General features: G+C 35.4%; 1 protein-coding gene across 2 annotated transcripts in view; it reads right to left on the bottom strand.

Moving 5' to 3' along the window:
* Positions 1–19,914, bottom strand: part of LOC121873278 (unconventional myosin-X-like) — a 160,299-nt gene that overhangs the window by 6,641 nt on the left and 133,744 nt on the right. For both annotated transcript variants that reach the window (XM_042376726.1, XM_042376727.1), the window contains 12 exons: positions 18,350–18,511; positions 17,628–17,893; positions 17,361–17,517; positions 16,886–17,022; positions 10,909–11,111; positions 8,447–8,578; positions 7,647–7,813; positions 7,314–7,521; positions 5,973–6,118; positions 5,052–5,171; positions 3,584–3,823; positions 2,667–2,870 (listed from right to left, as the gene is read on the bottom strand). In XM_042376726.1, coding sequence (XP_042232660.1) covers positions 2,667–2,870; positions 3,584–3,823; positions 5,052–5,171; positions 5,973–6,118; positions 7,314–7,521; positions 7,647–7,813; positions 8,447–8,578; positions 10,909–11,111; positions 16,886–17,022; positions 17,361–17,517; positions 17,628–17,893; positions 18,350–18,511 — 2,142 coding nt within the window. The remainder of the gene's footprint in view (positions 1–2,666; positions 2,871–3,583; positions 3,824–5,051; positions 5,172–5,972; positions 6,119–7,313; positions 7,522–7,646; positions 7,814–8,446; positions 8,579–10,908; positions 11,112–16,885; positions 17,023–17,360; positions 17,518–17,627; positions 17,894–18,349; positions 18,512–19,914) is intronic.

The raw sequence follows: 19,914 nt of genomic DNA, 5'->3' as shown, positions 1-19,914 counted from the left end.
TATATAATTTCTCACTCTTAATGTTTTATTTTTAACCATTTCTGAATTAATTTATGGCGAAAATTTATTTACCAATCCCCCCCCCCCTCCCCCCGGCCCTGATGACCTGTGCTCGGGTGGGCTAATTCCCATAAAATAAATAATAAATAGATAAAATAAATAAACACATGGTAAATAATAAATAATTTAAAGGATCATTAATTAACACTAATCACTTAAATATAAAATTTTTAACCAGCACGTTTAAGTATTTGACTTCCAAAATTTAAAATATGAATAATTAATGACCCTTGAAATAATTAAACATACGGTACTTAAAATATTTAAAATGTTAGTTATGCCATGACCCTAAGTTTTAAATCACCTTTATTCACATTTTTCCAAAAGAATACATTAAGCATTTCAAAATGTAAGATTTTACCCTGAAAACCTCTGACCTATTACAGTACTTTGAGTTTTGTCACACAAGGTCAAAGTGCAGATTGTCTTCAAATTTCATACAAAGGTACTCATGTTAGTTAACCCTTAGGCCCCGGGTGACGTTCCAGAACGCGCGCCTTTTCCCACCACTGTTTAAATGCCCAGCGTGGGTTATCAGGTTCCCGTGTGACTATTTGCCTGTCACGCCACACCTCGGCCACAGGGAAGCTTCCTGAACATAATTACCTACTTTTGTTTGTTTCATTTTCATTGTTTGTCCATTTTATCATGTTGTATCAAAGTAATATTGCAATAAGTAGTGTAGTTGTATTGTAGTGTAGTACACCTTTTCACATATCCGTTGAGACATTGTTACATAACTATTTGACAAATTTCATAACCGAATGACAGAACACATATCGAATGACAATCTAGAATAACTGTTCGTTCATGCAAACGGAAATGATTGACATAAGTTATGAAGTTGACAGATGTGAACAATAAACAGACAGTCTACATATAGTTTGAGAATGTAACAATTGGAGAATGACATACCACCAACAGTTATTTTAGATTGTCATTCGATATGTGTTCTGTCATTCGGTTATGAAATTTGTCAAATAGTTATGTAACAATGTCTCAACGGATATGTGAAAAGGTGTATTACTGTAAAATAATGCTATGATTATGCTATAAATGTATTTATTTGTGGAATTATTATTATTTTATGTATTACTTGCTATACCAAACACAAAGACAGCCAGAGAGCTGGTGACAGACTGCTGTGTGCCGCCAAGCACTTTTTATGAAAAATAATGTAAGAAAAATTCTAAATGAATTATTTACAGGAAATAACTATTATGATTCAGTAAATAAATGCATTATTGGCCAACTGGGACACAAAGGCAAGCGGGAAAATGACCCCTAAGGGCGTAGTGACAGCGAGCACTCGATGTAAAAAAAAAAAAAAAAAATTCCCCTTATTTGACTCGTCAATGAGGCGCCACGGAAGAATATAGAGAGACAATGTATAGTTTTTCTTGTGTCTTTTTTTATTGTTTTATCATTTATAAAGGTTAAAAATAATTTTTGGAAAAGTTGATTTTTCTCACTTTATCCTGTGTTGGGGGTATGGCCAGCGGCACCCTAGCCCAGGGTGTAAGGGTTAAGGATCTAGGTTCAGAAGTTGTAAAATCTGAGTAGTGTTAATTAATTAGCCTTAAATTAGTTAAACTCATTTAGAATAATTAAAACATAATTATGCCAAACCCATAATGTTTGAATTATCTCTATATATTTTTTTCAGTAATATAGAATAACTTTATCCATTAAATACTGTACATTAGTTTTCACATTCGCAAAACAAGGCTGTTTTGTTGGAAAAATGACATTTAGCCTATTATCTTGCATTTCAGCATACAGTATGAGGTTAAAACATAGATTTTGTTTAAATTTCATACATAGGTACTATATCACCTGCTGGTTAAGGATCTGTGTTCAAAAATTTAAATTTTGAGCAATTAGTGTTAATTAATGAACCTTAAAATAATTAAAGACATATAATATTTAAAACATTAATTATCCTAAGCTTCAAACCACCTTCATATAATTTTTAGCAAGAATAAAGACTAGCATTACCATTTAATAATACAAGTTTCACTTTCCAGAAAAAGGATGTTCTTTGCCCCAAAAACGCCCAACTTATTATCCTGTGTTTTGGCATGCGAGGTCAAAACATAGATTTTCTTCAAATTTCATAAAAAGATTCTCCTTTACATAATGATGCTAGTGGGTCCCACTTACCACAAGTTTAGGTATTACTGTAAACAGTAAAGAGGGTATGGTGGCTGATTGTGTACCAGGGGCTGACAGTTAACAGATACCTGAAGTACCATAAATGGGTCTCAATACATAGTTCTGCAGACATGACAATGGTGTTCTATTCTATTAGAGTGTCAGCGACGACTCATAGAGAACAAAGACATTACTTTGGCAAGGCAAATGATGATTAAGGAGTCTTGGTTCTTGGAGGCCTCACAGGTAAATGGTACAAGATGGGAGGGCAGGGGAACTGGTTTATCCATAAACAATTATGAGATTATCCTTGGATGATTTGGGACCCCCTCTCTCATAAAACTAAGGGCCCTCAAGTAAACTGTTCTACCTTAAGAAGGTTAAGGGTGAGGATTTCATGCTTCATTCCTCAAAGCTCTAAATCAAGAAAACACCAATTATTTTGTTTTTACCTGAGTAGTGTTGAGAATAATTTTGCTCTGTTTTCGTGTTGATCCTGTAATGATCATGAGAGCTGTGATGGAGGCAGAGTAGTTGAGAATGTAATCGTACTCATAGGTGCAAAGGACATTTCTTGAGCGGTGTTCCAGCAGGTGAACACCGCTTTCATCAATGGCCAACCAAAGAACTTTGGGCCAGTTTGAGGTAAAGGATTGCTGAAACGGATAAACATCGATATTAACTTTGTGAAAATGTAAATGACAGTTCCTAAAACATATTTGTGACTAATTTTGAGATGAATTAATTTCTGGATATACAGTACTGTACTTATAATGCTGAGTTAAATAAACTCCATGCCACAATGTCTCACTCAGAATATTTCCAAAAGTCCACCTCTGCTACAAGTGGCACTTATTTCTATGACCATCTGCCTTCATCCCCATATCACCTCAACTCCAAAGAATAATTCATTACTTAAGTACAAGATTATAATACAAATAAAAGTGCACAAAAATTGCTTCATATCCTTATGATTATTATAAAATATTAATCACACACACATTTGTGAAATATCACTTTCACTCTGATGACTTAAATACACAGAGGTGAACATTGATGTGCGAGATCCAGTTCTTGATGAGAAGTAAAGTGGTAAGATACCAGAAATAGACAAAATATTCACTGTGCACCAACAAATATAATTAAATTTCAAGTGAAGCTACAAATCACACTAACTGATCAAAGAGGCATGTTTAAGAAAATAATTACAAATTCAAACATTACCATCTTGAACCAAAAACTATCTCCTCAAAAATGCTCACACAACTGACATACTACTTAACATACTACTTGAGGCACTTGTATCATTCAACTTTCTACTTGTAGAAAAATGTCTCTTTCATGTGAGAACTAAATTAGTACTACTCACCGTAACATCAAAAATTGTAGCTCTATGGAGAGGCCAAGACTTTATTAAATTGAGGAAGGCTTGTTTAGCCTCTTGTGAGTCCATATTAAATAAACTCTGATGGTGCATGGCCACTGCCTCATGAGTAACATTTGTCAAAAGCCGTGGAGAGAGCGTGTGTGCTATCACTTCCCCGTAGTCCATATTTGCTCCTGTGAAGTTACCTAACTCTATCTGAGCCCTTAAGGAACATAACATTACCTGAAAATATAATTAAAATTAATTTTTAGAAGATAATTGGGGGACTGAATCCCAGGACACTCACTAATATCTCACAACAGAGATAATCTGTAACATCAGAAATAGTGGTGTGGTGTTGTCAAAACAGTTACTCTTATAGTCATAAATGGGCCTCACAATAGGTCCTCCTTAAAATTTACCATCGCCATTTACCCTTGAAATAGCAGACATCATCTACAGAAGTTTCCTGTACTCCATTTATTTTATAGGTTCACATGTCGCCAATAGATATCATTGACACCACTCTCCTATAGTGACGACATTGATAGTGAGGAATATTCAGAGGCAAGAGAAATATTTGAAGTGGAAAGTAAGAAGAAACAAAGTGTTAAAAGGATCAGTGAGAGTAGAGAGAAGCATCATCCCCCACGTACTCCACCACGCCCCAGACCATCCACCTTGCTTTTTTTATTTGGTCTCTTGGCACAGATTTTACCCCAAAAGTTCAAGATTTTTATGCAAATGAGTGTAGGTTATCCATTTTATTTGTGTATTTCCTTTATATTTCAATACATTTACATACAGAACTTTTGTAATTATTATTTATTTTAATTTCTTTCTTTTGTGTACATGTTTTTGACTTCACCATCATGAGTGGCCTTACTAGGAGATTGCAAGATTCCACTGCCATTTCTCTCAAGGTCATAGGGACATGGACAGCAAAAGCAGTATGAGTTGACATTTTACAGGCAAGGTAAACTGGGAGCTTTGATGTCTGTGACTTAACTTTAAGATAGGTGTTTGAGTCAAGACAACTGGTTATGAGTTACTCTTGCTGTATCTGCTGGTTAACTGGCTTTTAAAGTAACCACTAACCCAGGATTGGAGCTTTCTTAATAAACCTTGGTTTAACTGTGTGAATAGATGTTTATACAGTTTCACACTGATCCTTATGGACAGTGTCTCTGCCTATTTTGGAATAGTGATCTCACAGGTCATTTGTTAAATGACCAATAAGTAAAACATCCTTCATATGTAATTCCCTTTGAAATCTTATCTAGAAGAATACTTCTAGGGAGTGTCACTAAAAGTTAATTCAAAACACGACTAACCATTCTTATGAGATTTGGCCACAGCCAGATGGACACAGATATCTACAGTAGATGATGTCAGATTCATTCACATAACATAGTTTGAGAATTTAATTTAATGAAAAAAAAGTGATCATAAAAATAATTTTACTACTTACAGCCTCCATCTGTGTAACTGGGAATTTATCAGCACGAAGTGTGTACAGAACTTGGAAGTAGAGCAACTCCTTTTCTACATTATCACTAAGATCAAGCCATGTCTCCAGAAGTAAGTGTTTCTGTGGGATAAAAATGAGCAGTTACAAAATCGGCAAAAATTACAAAGTGATCATCCGGAATATACCATCAAAGTTCTTAGCCAAGAATAAAGATAAAATGTTTAAATACAAATATGCTAATCAAAAGAACTGTACACATAACACAGAATGAACAAGAATACAAAGTTTGCACAGTAAAATCTCTGAACTTTGTGTATCTTCAAAATTGATACTGTAGTACAATGTACAGTAGTTAAAACAACTATCTGTGCATACTTTGTGGGAAACAATGTGAGACCATGGATGATAAATTTTGGTATATGTCACTAGACACACGTAAAACTTCGGAGCTTATCGACCCCCACTGCACAGAGTTGTTTTAGCTACTGCACCTTAGGATCATAAACCCAAACAATCAATTGTGATCAACAATTATATAGGGACCCAAAGACCTACTTCCAGGTAGGTGAGTAGTCTTTGATTACCTCAGGGAGTTCTGGTCCTGCTTTACCAGCTTTTCCCATCCAGTGAGTTGGCATTAGGGAGGGCATCCAGCCATAAAACTTTGCTTCAACATAGCCCAATGGCAACCAGTTCACTAGAACTATACCCATTCTTTGGCCTCTGCTGCATTCCTGGGCTGGCATCCTGGGTTTGGTGTGGTGAGCCCCCATTTTACCCAATTGCTACCATCAGTTAATTGTGGCAAACCCAAGTGGGATGGCAAAAGCTACATACAAAGACAATCATCCAGATGGGAATCATCCAAGTGGGATGACACCAGGTTTAATAGGATGATAGGTGTTGAATATTCTAACATACCTTAAACAAGAAAATATGATGGTTATGGTGTTGAGTTGCAGCAGTAGACTGACGATACCGCTCCCATCTTGACATTACATCAGCTAACACTTCTTCTGCTAATATGCACCTTTCAGTCGTTCCTAACATCTCATAGACTGCATAACCTGCAAGAGAAATTTTGTTAACTAAACTAACACGAGTTTGAGGATTTTTCCTGATTCTACAAGTCTTTCCACATTATAATATCAGGTGGCTGGAATAAAAAGTTTACAAAGATTCTCCATTCATTTATTATCATTCATTTTATAAGTAACATAACATATGTCGTCTGCTATAGACGTTATTCTCCATAACAAGAGCACATTCATCCCTGAAAACCATATGGACATTATTTTTGTAACATACAAGCACACTGCTGCTTCTTGAATGTCCATCCTCATGTAAAGAGTAAAGTGGAAGAAGTGATTTTATGACCAATTTTAAGAATACCTACTGTACTCAGTAATGAATAACTCAAGTGGCCTGTAATAAACATACTGGTCATATAAGAATAACTGTAGAGTCAACGGTTACCATAAATATGTATATACCGTATCTTACACACGATGCTGAATTGGGTGAACAAATTCAACAAGAGAGGTCTATACAGAGTGCAACAGAAGTATACTCATGAATTAAATTAAAGGTGTTACACTGATGTTTAGCAATAATAAAGGTTGAGATGGTTCTGGTCAGAGAAGGTCATGTTGCCAGTGTGACGATTGTGTGGTGACTGACTTTCGGTTTTCCATGAGCAAACAGCTCATGACCACCAAAACAACACAACATCGGTGTGCAACAAAATCTGATGCAACTAAAGAATTCCTTTACCATAACTAACCACATCCACAATTATTTGTACAACAACAAATTAGAAACAAATAATGTACGTATAATGATAAAAGAACCAACACCAATATTAATATAAAATTGCCACTCCATGTTTACAATCCAGTGTGCTTATCCTATAATATGTGATATTATGAATCATTGAAAAATGTTTGAGCCTGAGATGGAAATGGGTGATACTAAATCTTGTACATGATACAAAAATTAGGCTGACAGTGAGTGAAGTGTTTATAAGTGACTACATACAGTAGTATATTTGACAGGAAATGCATACAAGGCATTTGGTGAAGTGTGCACTTCAGTATTAAAAGGAAAATTGATTAACAAAACAAGCAACCTGATTGTTAGAGTTGGAATAAACACTAAAAAAATGAAAACATAAGAAAATCAGGTAGTGTACTTAAGTGCCAAAAACTACTTCAAACATTTTTTTTCAATCTATTGTAATACAAAAACATATTTCATACATACCTTTAGCAGTATCTTTTAAGCCAATTTTATGCATTATGAGTTGCACAACCTCTGTGGCAGTGGCTGATGCATCAAATTCAAGGGAGTGGAACTGGCCATCCATGAAGTGGAAACGAGCATATATTGGTCTACGATTAATGGTACAGAGAATCTCCTGCTTGGAAGGTGCCCACTGCCGACGCCGATTGTTTAGTGCTTTAACCAAACACTGACAAAAGATAAAAAGTGGATAAAAGAACCTATAACCACTGATAGTGTCTATATAACTGTTACAACATATTCTCAGTATTATACATTAAATTGAAATTACCTGTTCCATGTACATAAATTTACCTTTTCAGCATAACGAGCATATTTTCCTTCTTCTGATACATAATCTGTTGCACAACGCTGTAAGTGAGCACGGAGGTATTTTCTTATTGTTTTGTCAGTGGGAGGTATAACTGAGCAGAAGAGTGTGAGTAGTGACCAGTGGCGAAGGTTGACCCGAGAGTTAGGATCTATGGGAAAATTTTTAAATGACAATTATCAATTTAAGGATGCATATTTCAGTGCAGGATACACACTGTAAATCAGTATAGAAATACTATAGAGAGATAAAAGTAGACATCATTCTACCTTTATTTAAATTTGTACTTATAATGAAACCCTTAATGTTAATTAAGTCTCCTGAATAAATGTACTGTACTATAATAATAATGGTTGCCTCTTGTGTATGAGGATTGCTGGCCCTAGGGCCACCCAGGCGTGAATTTGTTTAGGGTGTAGAAGTTGTCGCCAACACAACAACCACACCTTAAGTTAACGAGTTGCATGACCCAGTGTCAAGGAATAGTCTGAGAAGACTGAACAACTCACCAACTGCACTGGCTTACCATTACCCCACAACACGATCCGCAAATAGATTGACATCCAGGTTCCTAAACTTGCCCATAATTTTACCATGCCCAGGAATCGAACCTTGTACCACTCGCTTACTAGGCATGACCTGTACTATACTACCAATACATACACCTCCACAATATTCAATACAGAAAATTCATATAATTTCAGGATGATTTATAATCAATCACATCTGCACATAGAAAGAACAAAATTTGAATTAAATTAATCCTCATAATTTAATATTTTACCTGGATGGTCTGTGGTCTGTTTTATAAGTTGAAGGTAGGTCTCATTAAGGAGAAGGTCTCTTTTCATGCACTGTTCCACCACACCCTGCACCATGGTCAGCTGCTGGTCATCACTTGTTACAGCTGTTTCTGCTGTAAATAAATTGCATACAATATTAGTCATGGTATAAACATATATTTGATATCCATTAATTACTCAAAAAACAATACTTAGAAACAGAGATAAACTATACATGTCAGTTAACAATTACTGTATAAGGCATTTTTTCCTGTGGTACAGTACCCTCATAAGATGGTCACTTTCCAAATAAAGTCACAAATTATGGAACTCTTCCTTGAAGAAAGACACACACATAAAACCAAAATATGAAAAGCATAATTCATCCACCCGATTAAAGTTAATCTTTTGGTAAGAAATTATCTTTCTTCTATCCAGATATTTCATCAGGTTGCTAGCTAACCTAGTCCTACACACCTGCTTAGGGAGTTGCGAGAGCACAGTTGAACCAACAAGATTGAAATTTCAAGCACGTTGCCATGCAACTTTTTGGAACTGCTTAGTTATTTCAGATTCATTCTGAATTAAAATCTTTGATTTCATTTTTGAAAAAACATACGAATTAAGCCGAAATCCAATTTATAATGATCTGAATTAACGAGGGTACAGTGTGTGTGTGTGAGTAGTCCTCACTTAACACAGTTCACACAACACAATATTAGCAAAAAGAACCAGTACGTGAACCTATTCACTTAGCAAGAAAAAATTCCGGGTTTAACATGAGTAGCAACATGCCACAGCATTATCAGCCATAAATATTTTTGCTTGTGCCCTCATGCCCCAATCATATATACCTGGTATAGCTTTTTTAATTTATTTATTTAACCAAACTTTTAGATAAACTATTCAGGATTATTTTGGTTTAAAAGTATTTCCAACTTAATAAGAACTGAATTTATAGACTTCGGAATAAACATTTCTTATATTTTTTCATAAAAGAATTGAGGTCCCATCATTACTCATTTCAAAATAATTTGTTCAAGGATTTTTTATTGAAAAAATCTTGTGGTGTTATTCTGGATCATTATGATACCAAATTCATATTTCTAACATAATGAGAACAGATACTATGGATAAAAGTTTATACACTCTTTTGCTCATTGTGATAAGAGAATCATACAAAGTAGAAGAATGTTTCATACGGTATACATTGCACTACTGTATAATATACTTATTGATTAAAAATAGAAACACACAGTACAAGTTAATAACAAAGTACTGTACTTATTAATTATTAACTTATAGCAATGCAGTTGAGTCTTGGGGTGAGGAGATAGTTAAGGCAGAAAGTGACTGTACTGTGCAACACTCAGAATGTTTGTCACCAAAGGTGGAACGGAGGTTATGTTTTCACTGCTACTTTCATTGACTTTGTACTGTACACTCCAGTATTTATATTTCTTAGACACTTCACTTCAACGAACTTTCTTCCATATTAACTGGATTTTGGGTTGTGCTTTTCCAGGTGGGGATACATGTGTCCAGTGCTGGACCAAAGTCCGGTTTGCAAGGGGATCCGGATTAAGTGAGTCTGGGTTAGAGGTTGTTTACTGTATATTTGTGCCACTATCATAGTAAAATATCCCAAACTATGATATTGGTAAGTTAAAAATTCTTGACTCAACTGTAATAATAAAGGCTTCACATGAAAATGTATTTCACAACTTTTTTTTCAAGTACAGGTGCTCCTCTACTTACAAACAAGTTATGTTCTTAAGGCTTGTTCTGAAGTCCATTTGTTCTTAAGTCCACCTTTACTCTTGTAGATACCGAACATATTGTAAAAAAATAAAAAAATAAAGGATATACAGTACAGCTATACCAAAATAATAAATACAGCATTTTACTCTGAAGTATATCTTACCAGACTTTAACAGCATTGCAATGCATAAACAGCTTATGTAAATTTTTTAGGCAATACAGTACAGTATGGACAGGTTTGTACATATCTCTGAAAGTTCTTAAGTTTAATGTTCATACTGGTAACGAAAAGAGCACCTGTACAACACACATACATCATCACCAGACAATTCATGCATAATACAATAATGAATCAGTATCTGCCTAATGAATTGGGTTTACCCAGTCAAGCATTTTGCCTCATTAAAGTTATAAGATAATGTATAGTATGTGCATGTATTTGAATAACATTGCAAATAACACAATGTCGACCATTTGTGATGAAAATTCTAGGCCTCCTATTTTACTGATATTAATGTCATATACTAGAGATAACAGGGAATAAAATCAATTAATTCTATTGAACGAAAGATAAATCATGGTGCATGTGTTGGCGCATCGTTCACTGTTGCTTGAGTAATTTTTGACACTACACTTTACAAAGAGAGATAAATTAGTTCACAGAAATTCCAAAGACAGTGGCAAATATAACTTCTAAACTTACCATTTGGATTCAAACCAGAGTAAGTTAGAATGACAAGTGAAATTTGAATTGCCTGTTGTTCAAATTCAGGAGATGCTATTTTGGTGAGGGTCTGGGTTAGTGGAGCCTTGGAGAATGCCCAAAACATGTGATGGAAGCCCTTATATGTTTCTGAGTTTTCCCCATAGTCTTGACGAAGCTTTTCCAACTTTTGTTTGTTTAATCTAGAAGAAGAATACAGAAAATAACAGACAATTAATTAAAATGCACTTATGATACCCATCTATATAAAGTATAACCTCACTAATACAAAAAGGGGGGTAAAGTTTGGTTATGTTGGGCCATGTGAGGACACGAAGTATCTGGTATATGTTACTTTGAATCTTAGGTTTAATTTGACCAATATTAACTGCAAAAGCTATGTGAAAGCAATATTAAACTACATTATTAACACAAGTAAATATAAATAAAGACAATCAAGGCATTGGGCTATTTACTGTATTCAATCAAACATTTATTATTGATGAACTCTCTACTTTTGGCAAATGTTGCAACTCACTAGAAGCTGGTGGAATATCAACAAACCCATGTACCTCACTTTTTGGCAATTTTCAACTTCTAAATAAAAAATAGATTTTTTATTTAAAGTATGCATACACAATGAAATTTTGTTTTCTTATTTTATATATATATATATATATATATATATATATATATATATATATATATATATATATATATATATATATATATATATATATATATATATATATATATATATATATATATATATACAGCTAGACCCCGACTTACGACTGCTTCGACTTACGACCGCCGAAGATTTTTTATTAATTTTTTTTTTTCCAAATGACGCACACATTTTCTATACCGAAACGTTTCCAGTTAATGTAGTCTCCATGTATAATTAGAAAATTATGGGGGCCCCATGTGCATTCAACTGACTACATTGAAGGTAAGTGCTCAGTCACACTGTATCCATTCCTTATTATTTATTACTTTCACTGTACTGTATCCATTCCTCATTATTTATTACTTTTACTGTACTGTATTTCATTGTAGATTTTTTATTATTTTTATTATTATTATTATTTTTTTAATCTATGTCGGACTTACGACCTGGATTTAGGTCCCTAACCCCGTCGTAAGTCGGGGTCTAGCTGTATGTATATATATATATATATATATATATATATGCTGATAACCACAAGGAAAAAGAAAACACAGGTCATCGACCCACAATGGGGTCTGGGGGGCAAAAAAATATGAGTAAAATAAAAATTAAAAAGAGAAGATACCAGAAGACCAGCTTTTTGAAGTGAGACAGATTGTAAGAGTATGGAAACACAGAAGAGGGCAGAGCATTCCACAGGTTGGCTGTGTGAGGAAAGAAGGAGGTACTATAACGGGTTATTCTAGTGTGACTGACATCCACACAGAAATGGTGGGCACCGCGGGCAAGGCGAGTGTTACGAGCCCTCGGTCTTGCCGGTGGTACACAGGATGCCAAATCCACCAATCATTGCCCGTTAAAATACCTGTAAAAGAGAGAGAGTGAAGCAACATTGCGGCAAAGAGAAAGGGAAGAAAAATTATCAACTAAAGGAGGAGAGTTAATAAGATGAAATGCCTTTGATTCCACCTTATCTAACAGTTGGACAGAAAAAGAGCCACCCCAAATATGAGAGCAGTACTCCAAGTTCGGACGAATGAATCCCTTATAAACCTGAAGCAACTGCTCAGGAGTGAAGTAGCTACGGCATCTGTACAGCATTCCCAGCTTTCGAGAGGCAGCTTTAACAATGTTGTGGATGTGTGGCTTCCATGACATATTAAGAGGAAATGGTGAGGCCTAGCAAATCTATTTTAGAATTTGGCAGAATGATTGCATCTTGGAAAGTGTAATTGGTAAATATTGTGTTTTATTACTACTGAAATTAACCAAGTTTCTACCTCCCCATTTGGAGATGCTGCACAGATCTGCATTGATATATGAAATGATATCAGCTCTAGAAACAGATTTAGTTTGAGAATTAGGGGGGAAGGAAAAATGTGAAGAAGAGTAAAGAGTAGAATCATCAGTTTAAGAATGGATAGAATTAGTTATACTGTAGTGTGAAGTAAATCATTGATAAAAAGAAGGAAGAGAGTAGGTGAAAGAACAGAACCCTGTGGGACACCGCTATTGGTAGAGAAAGAGCGAGAGATCGATCCCTCAACAACAACTGCCATGGATTGGTTCTCCAGGAAGCTACAAATTAGAGAACAAAGTGGGAAGAAAAACAATAAGAGAGAAGTTTAGAAAGCAGAGACTTATGCCATACCCTGTCAAATGCTTTGGAGATGTCGAGGGCCACGACGAAAGTTTCCCCATAATCCCCAAGAGAGGATGACCAAAGATGGGTGCAGTAGGAGAGGAGATCACCAGTAGATCTCGCCTGGCGAAAGCCATACTGGTGATCCGACAAAAGAGAAAGGCGTTCAAGGTGACGGAGAAAATGAGAGTTTAAGACAGTTTAAAAAATCTTAGAGAGGGATGAAGTTAGGGCAATGAGACAATAGTTAGAGGGATTGGAATGGTCACCCTTCTTCGGGATGGGCTGAACCGAGGCATGCTTCCAAAAAGAAGGAAAAGTTTGGGTTTTGAGGCAAAGGCAAAAGAGGCAAGCAAGCACAAGGCCCAGAATTTCAGCACACTCCCTCAGAACACGAGGGGGTATTCCATCCGGTCCATGTGCCTTACTCAATCCAACCTGGATAACACACCAGCAACACTATGAGTGAAGATTATAGGAAAGTGCATAGGTTCAGTAGGAGGAGCAGGTGTAGGAGGGATAGAGTTGGAATCATCTAAGGTGGAGTTAGAGGAGAATGAGGTGTCAAAGACATTGGCTTTATCAGGGGAAAAATTGGCTATAGAGTTATCAGGTAGGAAGAGGAGGAAAAGAGGGAGTGCAGAAGTTATTACAGATGTTTTTGTTTAAGGACCAGGAGGATTTACTATAATAAAAGTTAGTCAGGTCAGTGATCTTTCTTTTTATAAAATTTTGCTTGGGTGAGTGAGCGAGAGTGGAAGCAGAAGTTGATGTAGTCTACTGGTAAGCCAAGGGTAATACTTATTCATTTTTAACCCCAAACCGTGCTACTAATGGTGGCAAAAGTTCTGACAATGAATTATTGCATTATCAAAACTTAATATTGTATGATGAGTTACCAATAGTCAACTTTTATCATTATTTATACAATCCTGTAAAAAAGTGCACTACTGAGCAATATTTGGGTTACATTTCATTTATACACATAAATATTATTTTCAGAGTTACTCTTTACTTTCTGTACAAAAGTACTTTTAAATGTGTGTAACTCTGTATTCTTACTTGATTCTCTCAGGGTTTTCATACACACTCATGGAACAATCTGTAATGACACCAAGTGTGAGCTCACTCATGACCAACTTAATTAACATTGGCACAGGTACAGATACATTCTGAAGCCAGTACAATTGCTAATTGTATAACAGAGATGTGACTGACCACCCAAACAGCAAGTCGATCAGTGGCGAAGAGGATAAAGTAAAGTACAGTGGTCACCTCAATTAACGAACGGTCCAATTCATGAAATTTTGGTTAACGAATTAGCTCCCATAAGGATTTTCAATTCCATTAACGAACAAAACTTCGATTAACGACAGCCTTAAGAGAAACACGCTTTGTTGTGCGCATCAGCTGATCGGCCAGTCCGCCAATACAGCAATTGGTTCGATGTTTACATTTGTTTCTAGTGGAGTAATTATCAAGAAAGTTGTGCTCTTGAATATTTTTTCATTTTTTATATTAAAATTGTTGGTCATTCTAATTTAGTTAACATATTGATAATATAAACAGTACAGGGAACAGTTTTTGTGTGCCAATCAGCTGATCGAATCACCCACCAACCCTTCTCAGCTTAACTTTGTTTACAGTGGTGTGAACATCCAGTTTGTTGGTCTCTTGACTATTTTTGCATTATTACATTAAAATTATTGGTCATTCTGAAATTTAGTTCACATATTAATAATATACAGTGCAGAAATATTATGAAACATGAAGAAGGCATTAGAACCAATGCACTCTGAAAAGAATATGGCATGTCATCATCGACCGCCGCTACAATCAGTTGTTTGATGTGTAAACAAAGCTGCCGGGAATACGACATACACACCTCAAAGTAAGTTAAAATACAGTGTTCAATTGTTTTTTATTTATCATTGTACAGTACTGTATTTAGTTTATATTTAATGTTTTGTTAATTATAGTACCGGTATACAGTACTTTGTATTTACTTTTTCTGTGAGTTGGAACCAATTACCCAATATCCCACTGAAATAATAGATCCATCCATTTAACAAAATTTTTGGTTAACAACCGACTCTGTGGAACGAATTGTGTTCGTTAATCGAGGGACCACTGTACAGTGATATCCCCATTAGCCAGAACAATTGGTGCAGATCACTTCCGGGAATGAGACATTTCCGGGTAACGGGACGACTCTCTCAAAGCCGGAAAAAATCCCCCATTCCCGGAATTTTCCGGGTAACGGAAAAGCGTTCTCGGAATTTTATAAAAATGCACCTGATTTTCATCTCTCAAACCCAGAAGAAACTCCCCCATCCCTGGAATTTTCTGGAATTTTCCGGGTATCGGAAAAATTTTCTTGTAATTTTCCAGAAAATGTGCCCCTCGGAAAATCATTCTCAAAGCTGGAATTTTCCGGAAAACTACGGCTTTTGGAACGATTTTCCAAGAAAATTTCAATTCCGGCTATCGGAGAGTTCTGGGTTTGAGGGATTCCGGCTAACGGAAATATTACTGTATTTCACATATGAAATTCATATACAGTATTACCCCGCTTCACACGGTTTCACTTTCCGCGATTTCTCATTTACGCGGTACCTTGCCAGAACCGGACTTTCACTTTCCGCGGTGCATCTACTCATATACGCGTGAAGTATAATTTTTTTTTTTTATTTAGCTCATAAAATCCATACAAATTACCCGGCCAAAATATAATTTACATTGCTGGAATTCTTACAATATGATGATCTTTTTGAATATAAACATCATGGATTTTGCATTAGACATACAAATTTTAGATCTAATGTAATAATTTGGTTTACACAAAGCAAGTATTTTATCTTTTGTGCAAAGTATATGAGGTTTACATTCAAAATATTCCCTGACCTGCAAGGAATCCAGAAATGTCAATTATATTATCCTAACTTTAGTCTGAGGTATTATTTATTACTAAACGTTAAAATCTAGTGTTTCACCCAATCATTTCTCAGAGAGGTAGGAGCTAGTGAGCTGGGAAGAGGGGTGGGGGGGGGTTTGAGTCCATTATTTGAATGGACATTAACCTGGCGACTGTATTTCTCTTAAACATTAATTGTGTGAGCATACCATCATAAAATTTAGATGTTATTTTTACTACAACATAGGTATTGTGTCGGAAAAAGTGGAGTTTGGGGGTCGGGCCAGTCTCTATTGGAATTAATCCCATATGTTCTGTTGTTCACTTTACGCGGTTTTCACTTTCCGCGGTACCCTGTGGGTTCAATTGACCGCGTAAATCGGAGTACTACTGTACCCATTTAAAGACTTTATAATTTTTGCAAATGAAGTAGTGCAAAAATTTACAAAATTTGGGCTTTCATTTATGCATGTTTTGAATATGATTTAAGTTCAGGTGCATCATAGACCAGGCATCAGGGTGTGTGATGCACTCTGTTATGATAGACCAAGCAGTGGAGTGGTGGGGTGAGTGGCCACAACCTTGAAAGTTCAGTAGTTCTAAATAAGTTTACTTATTTCACATAATTAAAAGTCTATGCATTATCTATTACATTATTTCCACCATAGCTGAAGAGACAATAGGAAATAAAGCCTTATTGCTTATAATATTTTGAGGATCTATATATTCAGGAGCAGAAGACTATTCACACCTTCTAAGAGTGCTGACAATGAAGTTGCCGCCTTGATCCTGAGGTTTCCTGAGTATGTTCGCATCAATTATTTGTCGTCTGGAATGTACCAAGTTGTAGTAGAGTCTCACCCGGTCCTCACCAGTAATTTGTTTCACCTGCAAAATAAAGGGAAAAAATTATCAGCATACCACCAGATAATTTTTTGTTTTGTGTTAAGGAGTTCATTTACCTTCATTTCAATTTTTCAGTCCCTGTAATAGCAGAGAATCATTTAACATTTTTATTAAACAAAAACTCCTAATAAGAATTAAGTACACAAGAAAAATATAGGCAACACTGATATCCATTAGAAGTGCAGTAAACAATATTGCCAATGAAGAAGTGAAATAATTAATACATGTATTCAATCAATCCTTAAAAAATTCCTTGCCCCTTATTTTCAGGTAAACTATATTTTTTTATCTATACAATATATCACAACAAATAAACTGACCTTCTTATTTGAGTCCATATCTTTGATCCATGAAGCCAACAAAGGGGAATAACTGGCAATGAGGAAGCCAATCTCTTGTTTTTCCTTTGTTTCAAATACAAAACATTTATGAGCATCTGGTAGCGTACGGAGCAAGTTGATGGTAATGAAGTTGTCACTGAAATGTGGGTTATTATGGTTAATTTGAACCTCCTACATAATTCTTTAATGATTCATTTTGCTTATATATTTTTACATTATGTTCACTACTTATAAAAACATCCATACCTGGGGTCTAAGAAGATAGATTCTATGTCACAATATCTGTATTCATACAAAATAAATTTGTCATCAGGCTTGATCATTGCAATTCCATCGCAATTAATTCCCAAAATGAGTGTATTGCCATAAGACCAATATCCTCGGTAAGAAACTGGGAACATAGTGGTACCATACAAGGGAAACTGCATCACACATGTCAAGTACCACACTTTGGCCACAATATCTGTCTTTCCTGTACCATACTGCCGATGGGCCTGAGCAAGTATGGGGACCTGTTGGAACATATACCCTCATCATTATTATAATCATCATCATCATCACAATTTCATGGCCATTCTCCAAGCCTCTCATTATATACTGTATTATACTTAGAACATTTGATTGGTTAAAACTTCATGCTATCCTTAAATTTTCATGATTAATTAGCAAGCTTTAGTGTGCCAGTGGAATCTTATATAATAATACTTTAATTTGTACTGTACATAAATTGTAAGACAATTATTTTATATAAATTCAATGAGAAAGGTATAACCTCTTAGTCAGATATTCAGGCTTGGAGGGCAGGGGTCTGAGGGGCACCTACCTTCCTAGATTACCCTGTCTGGGTCTGGCCTTAGATATCTATTTGAGAAAGAGTTCAATATGGACACTGATATCATATAATAGTAATAAAGATTAATGAAGTCTCTAGATGTAACATTATGATACTGTCTTCATGCTTTACACACCCATTCTGTCTGCTTTTTAGTTTGAGCTATACGACCAGGTAAATATGACTGCATATCAGCATAGAACTCAGTCTTGCCATCTTGGGGATCAGCAAGAGCCACTTGAGCTTGTAGACCAGCTAGCTGAAGTGCAACTTTTTCGTTGATAGGGAATTCATCAGCCTGAAGTATAAAATAAGTGAAGAATTAAAGAACAAACTCCTACATCATGAATGTAGGGAGGAATCAAGTGACCTGTGATAAATATTATCACTAAATATTCACAATGCCTTCCCTATGAAGGTTTGGTTTTTAAGGTCTTGTCTCAGGCATTTTATAGTCTATTAAATTTAACATCTTACTGTGAAAAAAGTGATTCATTCCATGACTTAAATTTTCTTTTACACCACTAAATATATTTATAAGACTTTTTAAGGTCTTATATGATATTACTACTTTTTTACAACACAAATAATTAATCAGCCCATGATGGTATCCCTTTGAAACTCCTAAAATGGCATAAAAATACAATAAAACAGTGCAAAAATGTAATGATGCTTCGACCACTGAGATATAGAGCTCAGGAACCTGCAAACAAATGCATGTGTTTACCTAATTGGAGCATTTGGATATTAATCAAAGTTAGTTAATCCAATCTAACTGAATCTAAAAAACAGCATCTCATATTTTGCCATGCTTCAGTGAAGCTTAGTGAAATTTGGGGAAATATGTAGGTATGGTTATCTAATAGTGACCATTAGAAACTCCAACTTCACATCTGGTTATCCTATGCATCGACTAGTATAACCTACACAAACCCTAAACTTTCAAAAGGTATGAATGAAGCACAAAAAATATAATAGACAGGACATCTCTGAAGGTTGAACTATAGTTTACACACAACCATCTCTTTGCAGTACAAACCCACATGGAGGGATGGAAATCCCCTTTACTAGAAGAACATGAAGTCAGGCAACTCTTATAATACTGGATGACTTACCATCAGAAAGGACCTCTCAACATCAGCCTGAGTTACTCTGTTATTCCCTAGGATAAAGTGATTACCTTTCCCTTCCTCTTTTGACCTCAAATGACTGGGATATGACACAACATTTTCCCCCCAAAAATGGAGGTCTCTTTAAAGCTGTGACCATCCCACTACCCACTCAATGGACGAGTTGTTGGTTCTGGGTTAACACAAGAAATACACTCTGCCACGCTCGTAGAGTGATACGGTATATATAATTTGTAATAAAAGCTTAAAGTCCTGCTATAATAGTTGAGATAAGTTTATTTCTCTAGAAACAGGGTGGCCATTTGCAATGACATCACCACCTTCCCTGCAGACGATGCAGGAGTGGTGATATGAGTCAATTTATAAGTACAGTAATGACAATGTCTGGACTTTTTTTTGAGAATGCCTGATGCTAGGAAGACATGACAACAGAATGCTGTTATTGTTTTGATGATTCACTAATGAACCACTTGGATATATCATCATTTATATTAATTAATTGGTAAAATTTTACTTTAACTGCCATAAGTATTCAGATGCTTAGATTCGAGATAGGCTATATAGGGTAAAT

Source organism: Homarus americanus, unplaced genomic scaffold (assembly GCF_018991925.1).
Source record: "Homarus americanus isolate GMGI-L3 unplaced genomic scaffold, GMGI_Hamer_2.0 scaffold32929, whole genome shotgun sequence".
In the NCBI taxonomy this organism is placed as follows: domain Eukaryota; kingdom Metazoa; phylum Arthropoda; class Malacostraca; order Decapoda; family Nephropidae; genus Homarus; species Homarus americanus.
This window is presented reverse-complemented; position numbering and strand designations above follow the sequence as displayed.